Genomic DNA, 10,993 nt, shown 5'->3' on the forward strand with positions numbered 1-10,993 from the left:
CAAAACACGAAATGCAGAATTACTACATTCAGTCATACACTTTATGCTGTTACAATAACTACCCAGCCATAGTTACTGTAATTATTATTCTTTTTCATAATTACAATTATAATCCTCATCTGATAAAATACACAAATAACAGTTCTCAATGCTCTCTGTTTATTGATATACATATTATTTCAAAGTTTCTAATATCTTACTAAATTTAAAGTGATTTTTCCCTCACACAATCATGGTTAACAAGTTATTTTTTCCATTATTAAACCCAATATAAGATGTCTCAAGCCAAAAGTTAAACACTGAATCACCCTAGACGATCTTGCACTGGTATTTATATATCCTTATCTCTCCATATTTGGGAGTTACTCTAGTGTTAACTGACAAAGATTTTACCTTATAACTACTGAAAACCGAACACCTGTAGGACTAGTCAAAAAGTTCGGAATTTGAAGTTTCCGGAATTCAGAAGTTCGGAATTACCTGAACAAGTAAATGCATTAAACATCAACTGTTTAACTAGGACATGTTGAAAAATATATAAAGTTGATTAAATTTATGAAATGGCAACATTATAGGACTTTAAAAAAGTTGATAACTATTTTAAATTTCATTATCACATATAATTGAATTGATTGATACAAAAGCATAATGTTAATTATCGCAAAATATCATTAGTGCATTTCATGTAGTACCTGCTATTAACCTGTGATCTTTTTTTTCATCACATTATACTATTTGAACACTTTTATCAATTATTGAGAAATTCTCATATTTTGAAGGTTTTAAAATCACAAGTATAATATTCCTTCACACCTTTTTCAATTTCCGGATTTTTGAAGTAAATTTGAATTGATAATCCAAATTTTATCAGAAAATCGTTCTGAATTCAGAATTTAGAAGTTCAATAATACAGATGTATTAATAGCATAGAAAACAGAATGAGAAATTTCGGGACCCTGAAAAATGTTCGGATTTCAGAAGTTTCCGGATTTTATAAGTTCCAGAATTCAGAAGTTACACTATAACCGATGTTTGAGTTACCTAAACCAAACAATTCAGGCATCTTGTCCAGAGTTTATGATGTTAACGATTGACATGGTTACTATAATAAAAGTCACACATACTGAAACACAATCCAGTCTCAACAGATTAGTTTTAGTTAATATTTTTAAGCAAATGCTGAAATATTGAATACTATGAGATAAACCAATTAAAACTTTTATTACATGTAGTTTGGAACATAATTTGTCCTTTCATTTTTTGACAGCAACGATAAAAAACTATAAACAGTCAGTAGTAATACATGTAAGAAAAAGGCTTTTGTAATATTTTTCGGTGTTTTATTTATGATCAGTCTTCTTCTTCCAGGAGAAAACCAAATGAAAAAAACTTGTACCACAGTAATGCAATCTTGGATAATCCAATTGCAAATTTGTTGATTATTTGACATTCCTCAGTAGCTATATCGATGGCTGACATGTTAATTCTTTCAAAGTCTAATGTTAAGATCTCATTGTCATAAGTCATAACTGTTAGAGGCATTTTCCAATCTTCATTTCTAAATACATTTTGCACTTCCCCATCAGTTCCCATAGTTACAATGCAGCTTGCTTTTCTGTCAGAGACACAGATCAGTTGATTTTCATCATTGAAGGATATATAGGCTGGTTGTTGGAACAACTGCTCACCTGCTTGATCTTTTATATCAAATCGTATTATACCTGTTCCTGTCGTATCCAGAGTTAGAATTTCTGCGGGTTTAGTGCATGCCACATACAGTTTGTTCTCTGCAAAGTGTATACTCTCACATCTAGAACCAATCATGATTTCTTTTTCTTCTTTCATCTCCTTATCTTCAACTGACATGATTTTGATTTTCCTTTCATTTGGCAATGTAAATGCAAACTTGTTTTCACCAATAGCAGCAATATCCCATGGGCATGATGTTAATTCTTTCTCTGTTACCAATTTGTTTTCATCTTTCGAATACAGCCTTACACGATTGTAAATTGTATCTAGTATTATTACATTTTCATTTGATATAGGCCAACCTCTTGGCATTCCATATTCAGGATAGTTTCCATAGAAACTCTTCAGATTCTCTTCTGATTCCCCTTCGCTTTGTACACACAGTTCACCAAGAGCATCAACATTTTTCAGCATACTGGTGAGAAACTTGTTTGGAATAAAACAATATTTGTCCACTTTGTTTTCTTTTTGTATATCTGCCACTTTTTGTTCAAGAGTTTTCAGTTTCTCTTGATTTTTCTTTAATGCAACGAATAGCTGTTTGCTTTGTTTTGTTTCCTCTAGTATTTGAAAATCTTCTTTCAGATTATCAAGAATATTTTTTGTATCATTGGCTGAATATTCAACTTGTTTCAGTTTTCTAATTTCATTTTTGTCTTTTTCTTCAGCTTCCTTTGCAAGCTCCTGCTTCTGCAACTCAAACTGCATGTTGATTTTCTGCTGTAGCTTTTTGATTTCAAAAAGAGCTCTTACTCTGCAAGATATACGTACTGCTATGTTTTCTCTTGCTGTTTTTATCTGATCCTCTAGATTGGTCTTAGTTGTCTCCATTCTTGTACAGAATTCTTTGTATGCAGGTGATATGACCACATCCTTAGCAATATCTGTGAGGGTACAGATTTCAAGGCATGGTTTGTGGTGTATGATCATACAACAGCTGCAGCCAACTGTCTCATGTGTTTTACAGTAAAATTTAACCATCTCTCCCTCATGATGTGAACAGGTTTCAGAGAGACTTTCATCAACCTTTCTCTTTGGCATTTCTGACTTCGTCAGCAATTTGTGATGCCTTGATGTTTTAGGAAGGCAGTGATACTTGAAGCAGTGATCACAAAGATAATGCTGACATTCCACACAGAATCCTGCAGCCTCCTTGTTTTCTCCATCTTGGTAACAAGGGTCACAAAATAATGAGCAACTTTTTACTTCCTTGTTTGGTTGATTTGTAAAGTCTGAAACTTTCCCAGATACACTGTCAGCCATTTTATTTATGTAAACTCTGTCTTTATTTTATATTATTTGAAGCAGAAGCTGTCATTTTAATATATATTTCCTTTTATCTGACTTTGTTTAAATCATACATGCTTATGATAGCTACTATGGGAAAAAATCTGTATTTGCATAAGAAAGATAACAAAAGTTTATTTTGGATATCAGAGAATATACTGCTGCACAAACTGTAGGGGCACTTCTTGTTAGCTTATTGCTTATGAGAGCATTCACAATGTTATACAAATGTAACTAATATGTGACACCTGTATTTCAAGTTTTATATATAGCTCCCTGGGATCTAAATCATCCTGCCCTTATGGATCCACAAGCAATTGAGAAGACTGATATTGTTAAGGATATAAAACTGCCTTTTTGAAGAAATATGGCATAAATACAAGATTTTTGCATTTTTTTCTGGTGAACAAGTTACATGAATTATGCATGTGGGCCCCATTTTCACTGTTGTAACATTTAATTTAAGCATGATCTCTTAACGTTTTAATGCTGTTGCCTTCATTAAATTGTAGAGAGAGTTTTGTAACATTGAATTTTTAAGCTGTGATTATCACAGTTAAATCTTGGATACAGTTTTATACCATGACCAATGATTGATATAATGGCAAAATTCGATGACAAATACTTCAACATGTTATACTCTGGAGACCTACTTCTACCTTGCAGAAATGCATTATTTTTCCAGCAATGAGTTTCAAGTATCAGAATGGAATGATCTATTTAATTTCACAGCTTTCCGTTGATGGTATGTATATAATTTTGCACGATGTTTTATCTAGCTGTACATATATAATGATGAGGAGAGATTTGTGGTTGAATTTAATTGGTTGAAAGTTAGATTTGAAGCCACTGGTATCTCTTAAGTACATGTTCTAGTTTGTTATCAGTGTCCGGGTGACATTGTACCAGGCTGAGTGAGGCTAATATGTTAAATATACAATCACTGCTGTAGCTGTACCAACTCCACAAATGGCAATTTTGCAAATACATAAAACTATATTTCACAGAGTTAACACTATATGTTTTATTTTCAATAGTGGCTATGCCATTCATGAAAATATTAGAGCTGTTGTTCACGAGTAAAATATCATTTGATCTTACATACAAAAGAAACTAAATTTCTATTTATTTCATCTTTTTTAATGGTTTTAAGTCTTTTTTATACCGACGCAGCATCTGTGATGCAGTGGCATATAGTGATTCACCTGTCTGTGTGTGTGTGTGTGTGCGTGCGTGTGTGCGTGCGTGTGTGTGTGTGCGTGCGTGTGTTGGTGCGTGTGTGTGTATGTATTGGTGTGTGTTGGTGTGTGTGTGTGTGTGTGTGTGTGTGCGCGTGCGCGTGCGTGTGTATGTGTGTGTGTGTGCGCGTTTGTGTGGGTGTGTTTGACCTAAGAACTCACTACATGAGTCCAAACGCACACCAATTTGACAACCCACTACATCAGTTACTGTAGTTAGTTGTCAAGGTATGGCAAAAACCCTTATTTTTATCCACTCTTTCAAAAAATTAAAAAATAAGGTAATAATTGACTTGTATGTGTGCATTCATTATTTTTCGCACTTTTAAAATGAGTCGGTTTCATTGTCACGCACATTTTACCCAGTATTCGCGCGGCGCATGCGCAAAGAAACCATTACGTCACACGTGAGTACACAACAAAATTGGCATTCATGTAATCGTGGTTATAAATGAGTTAGGATGAGAACTAAATATTTTACATTTGCACAGGCATATTTTTGTATAATCAGTAAAATGAACAAAAAAAACAAACAATATTTTCACAATGTTATGAAAGTGGGACAAGCCTTTCTGCAGGTATCCCGTGATCTTTTTAGGCACAGAGCCGACAGAGACAACGATATCTATATCATTCAAACAAACGCAAAAATAAGATGAAATATAAGTTTGGACAAAAGTATAAGCAAAGCTTTCAATTAAAAAATCTTACTGATAAACAACCTCTTTTGTTCCGAAATGTAAAATTACCGTGTCGCGGAAAAGAATGACAACTTTGAACTTAGACTAAGAATAATAACAAAATACTAAGTAAACATATTTTCACAAACATGACATTATGCTTAATAAAGAAATCAATCAATCTAACAAGGCATGGGAAAAGTTGTTAAGTAAACTATTGTGTAACTCTCCAGGAACGATGGTCAGGAAACTACCCCTTATATCACTGATAAATTGTTGAAAAGGGCTTAAAAACAAGCAATTGAACCTGGGACAGAAAGATACATAATTAGTCTCAGATGAAACTTACATGGAATTACTTCCCCAAATACCCTTATATGTGAAGTCGGTACCGTAGAGCTGTCATCGAAAGAAATGATATCGATGTATCAGTGACATTTTTTTGTAAATCGATTATGGATTCAATTTTTTTTAATCGATACTTTCACTAATTATTAAAAGTCTATGAGACAAAAAATAACTCGAATAATAAACAGAAACAGGTGCCCTGGACCAAAGGACCTGTAAAACTATAAGGACAACTTCACATTTTTGACTGTATTCAGACTTCCAGAATGAATATTTTTTGTGAAATAAAAATGTTTACAAAATAATCGAATTTTGATAATTATATGTAAAAAAAATCTGACAGATTTAAATCATTTATATAACTGTCTTATGATCTGAGGGTCATCATTCGTAAGTATTTTAATTTTAGTCAATGGCCAAAAACATTAAAATTGTGGACAAAAAGAAAGGAAATTAATCAAAGTAAAGTCCAGTTTGGTGACATTTTGGGTTTGTGGAAGAAAAGGTAGTTGTTAACTCAAAATTAGTTGCGTGTAAGATTTGCCATTAGATCATACCTTTTAGTGGCAACACAACAAACTTGAGATCACATCTTGATGATAAACATTGTTACTAACAAAAAAAGTTTATTTAGAAATGTTTAAAAAAATAACATCGTGAACTGTTAAAATGAAATTGAATTTTGTTAATTGGGGTCATGCTTTGTTTTAAGCTCACCTGACCACAAAGTGGTCAAGGTAAGGTACTTCGTGGTCAGGTGATGGTCAAGTTGAGGTATAGTGATGGAGCTATGCCCGTCGTCCGTCGTCGTCCGTCGTCAACAATTGGGTTGTTAACACTCTAGCAGTCAGAGTTTTAATAGGATCATAATAATGTTTGTCTCAATGCAATGCAGCCCAAGCTCGAATATGGGTCATCGGGTCAAAAACAAGATGACAGGAGCTAAAAATAGAAAAAGCTTGTTAACATTATAGTGGCTGCAGTTTTGATCCAATATCCTGTTAATTGGTTGGAAAGCTTGTTTTGATGAGTGCATGGTAAAGTTCGAATATGGGTAATTTTCGGTCAAAAACTAGGTCACAGGAGCTAAAAATAGAAAATCCTGTTTACACTCTAGTGGCTGCAGTTTTGATTCAAATATTCCTGAAATTTGTCAGGAAAGTTGTTTTGATGATATCTTTATCAAATTTAAATATGGGTCCGCTTCGGTCAAAAACTAGGTCACATGAGCTAAAAATAGAAAAATCTTTTCAACCCTCTAGTAGCTACTGTTTTGACCCAAATATCCTGGAAATTGGTCTGACAATTTGTTTTGATGATTTCTAGATCAGGTTTGAATATGGGTCACCTGGGGTCAAAAACTAGGTCACACTGCCCAAATATGAAAAAAAAAAACTTGTTAATACTCTAATGGTAACAAATTGACTCAATTGTCATCAAACTTGGTTATGATGCTTATCTAGTTAAGTCGAATATGGGTCATCTCTGATGTAAAACTAGGACACAGGAGCTAGAAATAGAAACATTTTATGAACTCTCTAGTGGCTAATGTTGTAATCCAAAATAACCTAGAAATTGGTCTACCAGTTTGTTTTGATGATTTCTATATTTTGATGATTTCTAGGTCAAGTTCGAATATGGGTCACCTATCAGTTATCCAGTTATAAATGACACTGTTCGCCGAACACAAGTTTTAATCAACACAGGCTGGACACAAACATTATCTTACATGTACTTTACTCAATTATACACATTCATTACGAAAAACGATCCTATTTACTTACAAACAGTTAAATTTCCGTTGACGTACATAGCGGTATTGAAAATATCCAGCAAAAATAGTGGCAGCCATAACTCTATAACTAACCATCTCCTGCAATGTTTTCACTATATTTGGGATTAAACGTGGTGGGTTTTATTTGCAAAAGTGTCCTCATATCGTACAAGAATTTTTTCACGAATTTCAGCGTTTTCAAATAGGACAGTTCAAACGATGGCCAGGTCTTGCTTAACCCATAAAAAAGAATGTGACTTCAGAAAAAAACAAAATCAGCATATTGTAGTAACAGTTAAAGAACTTTTTCCTGTTCTTTATTTCAATCTGAAATCTGAAATGCTTCCATTATTTTGGACTTAAAACTAACTGATACAGAAGCAAATTTATATGAATCTATCTTTCTACAGATTTTTATTTTAATGAAATAATTACTGCCTTGAAAATGTTTTTGAACGGGGAACGCCGTACCCTACGGGTGTTTTGGTTTGCTGTTAACCAATTATCGTAAGGAAACGGTTACACCACTGAGATACATGAAAGTAAATAACTTTATTTTGTTTGCTGTTTATGAAAAAAAAATATTCAGACATGCTGGCGGGATAAATAGAGGATAATAGATCGGTGCCGTGGATGGATGAAGTTTATCAGGCGACGTGGAGGAATTTATTGGGTGAGCCGAAGGAGCAGAGCCATATAATCTTTCTCCATCCATGACACCAATATATTATTCTATTTATCCTGTCACCGTTTTTTCTTTTTTAGAATTTTATTAGGCAAATTACCTTTAATCTGTAACAATGTTATATCCCTTTTGTTGTGACGCTTTGGCCTTTGCGCGGTAGAAAAAAATAGTTCTGAACTTTCTGATATAATTATTTTAAATGCAAAAATAGTTATTTTTAGAAGATGTATATTGTACATGTATTTAAGTTTTGAAAAATGTTGAAGTTCTTAGGTGTTAAAAATGTTCCAGAACATGGAGACAATTCCAGAGCATGGAGATATCAGTGCAGTGAAAGCTGCAAGTGTTTGGGATAACTATGGTGTTGTATAGACCTACATTACATTTAGATGATCATTAATACATAATCATTAGATAGACTCAAGTTAACCATTTCCCCTTTTATTTAGTGTAATCGACTTGAATTATGAATATACAGTAGACCTGACATTGTTACTTTAACTGATCTTGATTTTAAACCAATGTAAGTTCAAGATTAAAGAGTTAATGATTATGAAAAGGCAAAATAGCCAATGCCAATAGAGTGTTGTCCGACTGCAGGTTTTTGCAACCAGTCAAGTTGTGTTAGTGCAAGTAAGAGTTGCTGTAATGGCTAACTAGTGTTATCAAATAGAAAAGAAATCCATTTTACCTGAAGATACTGCCTTTATTAAGACTTCATTGAGAATTAATTTTTAACATGACAGGTGAAATTCTCAGCAAGAATTTGTTTATGACCCCTATTGATTTTGAAGTCACTGGGTCAAAGGTCACGGGCCTTGTCAAAAAAAGCTTGTCTTTCAAATAACTTAAGATTCCTTTGACCCACAGTCTTCATATTTGGCATGGAGGTTAGTCATGATGAGTAGATGATCCCTACTGATTTTGAGGTTACTGGGTCAAAGGTCACAGGGGCCCAGTGATAACTCAAAAAGTACTGAAAATATTTTTATGAAACTTGAAACATTGGTAGATGGCAGTCTGGAGATTATGCACATCTTTTTCTTTTCTTCCTATGTTGAAAATTCTGGTTGATATGGCAACAAATAGACTGAATTTCAAGATTTCTGATATGAAGTTTTATGCTTTTTCACTACAAGGTCTTTATTTCTTAAGGTGTTTACTTCAAACTTTAAATATGTTTCTGGTCATCAACCACCTCATATGTGACAAGGTTTACAACTCTAGCACACAAATTATCAGAAATACCTCCCTTGAACTTAGAATTTTTAGGAAAAAAAACTTCATATATATGTTTCTTATTATCATCCGACATTTGTGAGAAGGTTAAATACTCTAGCAAGACTATTTCCAGAACTATGTCCCCCTTGAACTTAGATTATTTTCGAGAAATTGGTATTTTTTACTCCAACTTCTGCATTCCTTATAGGATTTACTTTAAAATCCCACATCGTAATAATATTACAAGGTTTATAAATCTAGAATTCATATTTCCAGAATTATGATTTCCTCCTTAAACTTTGATTTTCTCTTATTCATTCTTTAACTTTCTGCAAGACTATTTCCAGAATTATGATTTCCTCCTTAAACTTTGATTTTATCTTATTCATTCTTTAACTTTCTTATTTTTTCTTCATGGATTTTCTTCAAATTCAAAATAAACATTCATTATCAACACCTACATTATATTTTATTTTTATTTTCATCTTTGTTACTTACTATACATTATAGTTAATGCTTTATTTGAAAATTGTTATTTTTTTACTTATCTTCTTTAAGACTATAAATGGTACCTTTAAACTTAAAGTAAAACTCACATCATATATGACAATGTTTATGGCATAAATCTAGCATCTTTATTCAAGAGTTATCTCCTCTTTAAAATTTTGCAATTAAATATGTTATATTTTGGTAACAGGGATGTTTAAAAAAATAACTTAAGAGTCTCCTTCTGTATTTTTGTATGTCTGTCTGTCTGTCTGTTCATAAAAACTGTTTCCTGAGATCACTTTTTAAGATTTTTTCCAACAAATTTACTTAAAATAGAGAAAAGTTGAAACATTAGTTATACTGATTCATCCTCAGAAAATTGGACCTTTTGATTATCTGTTGTATAAACATAATTTCCTTTATACTAGGCAGGGAAACTTAACACATAACTGTGATATAGACAAACTTAGAACTCAAAAGATTTAAGTTTATTCATGTCAGTCATTAACCGGTAAAATTGAATGGCCTATGGCCAATCAGAATGCTGCTTGGGTTCTAACAAGTAGGGGACTTATGGATTGCTTGCAATACTATGACAAGTGCTTATTAATACTGTTAATTAATTTTGCTTCATAAGTGCGAAGAATCTATCCAGCTAGCCTGTGGAAGGTCTATTGTAACCATTAAATGATATAATTGAAGAAAAACCTGGGACAGAATTTAACGGTTGTTATTTTGTCCTAGATAAAACCAATTGTAAACAAGTTCCATGAGTTCCATACTGTTGCACTTTCACAAACATAAAACAAACATAAAGTACAGATATAAGTTATTCTGTATTGTAAACAAGTTCTATAAGGTTGCACATTCACAATAATAAATCAAACATAATGTACAAATAAAAAATACAAATATATGCGCAGTATAATGCATATTTATTTTTCATATTGATTATACATATTGTTATCATCTTGATTCAAAGCTGTTGCAAATATCTACATTGTTTTTCATATAAAATAGCAGTGATAGCTTGACAGTTTCAACGGGGTTTTTTCTTGTTGCAAATATTTACATTGTTTTTCTTATAAAAAGGAGTGATAGCTTGACAATTTCAACGTTTTTACCTGATTAATGGTTGAATAAAACAATCCAAACTTTCTGCGCAATAGCCACCCATAAATATCTGGATTGTATGACTAAGCCTGGTGATATCAAATGACAATGTATATTAACATTTTAAAGTAAAATAAAATGAGAAATACATTAATGTGTGTGTTATTTAAGAAATCATATATATCCCAAACAGTGAGTTTATCGCTAAATAAAATCACTGTTTGGAGTTCAGATGCGAGGAATTATATCACGAGGGCGTAGTCCGAGTGATATAATGATGCGCATCCGAACGACAAACTGTGATTTTATAAAATGATAAAATCACCGATTTGGATATATTTTTTTCGATTCTAACACGACATCAAAAAATAAAATGATGCCGTGTAACACCGCACTTTGGGATCAACGC

The 10,993-nt window shown here is 32.6% G+C and overlaps 1 protein-coding gene across 1 annotated transcript; it reads right to left on the reverse strand.

The window, feature by feature from the left end:
* Positions 1-1,350: 1,350 nt before the first annotated feature.
* On the reverse strand, positions 1,351-3,012 carry LOC132759460 (transcription intermediary factor 1-beta-like). The gene has a single exon (XM_060751223.1). The coding sequence runs from the start codon at positions 3,010-3,012 to the stop codon at positions 1,351-1,353; it is 1,662 nt and encodes a 553-aa protein (XP_060607206.1).
* Positions 3,013-10,993: the final 7,981 nt, after the last annotated feature.

Source organism: Ruditapes philippinarum, unplaced genomic scaffold (genome assembly GCF_026571515.1).
Source record: "Ruditapes philippinarum isolate M1 unplaced genomic scaffold, ASM2657151v2 ctg9443_1_1_1_1, whole genome shotgun sequence".
Lineage (NCBI taxonomy): Eukaryota > Metazoa > Mollusca > Bivalvia > Venerida > Veneridae > Ruditapes > Ruditapes philippinarum.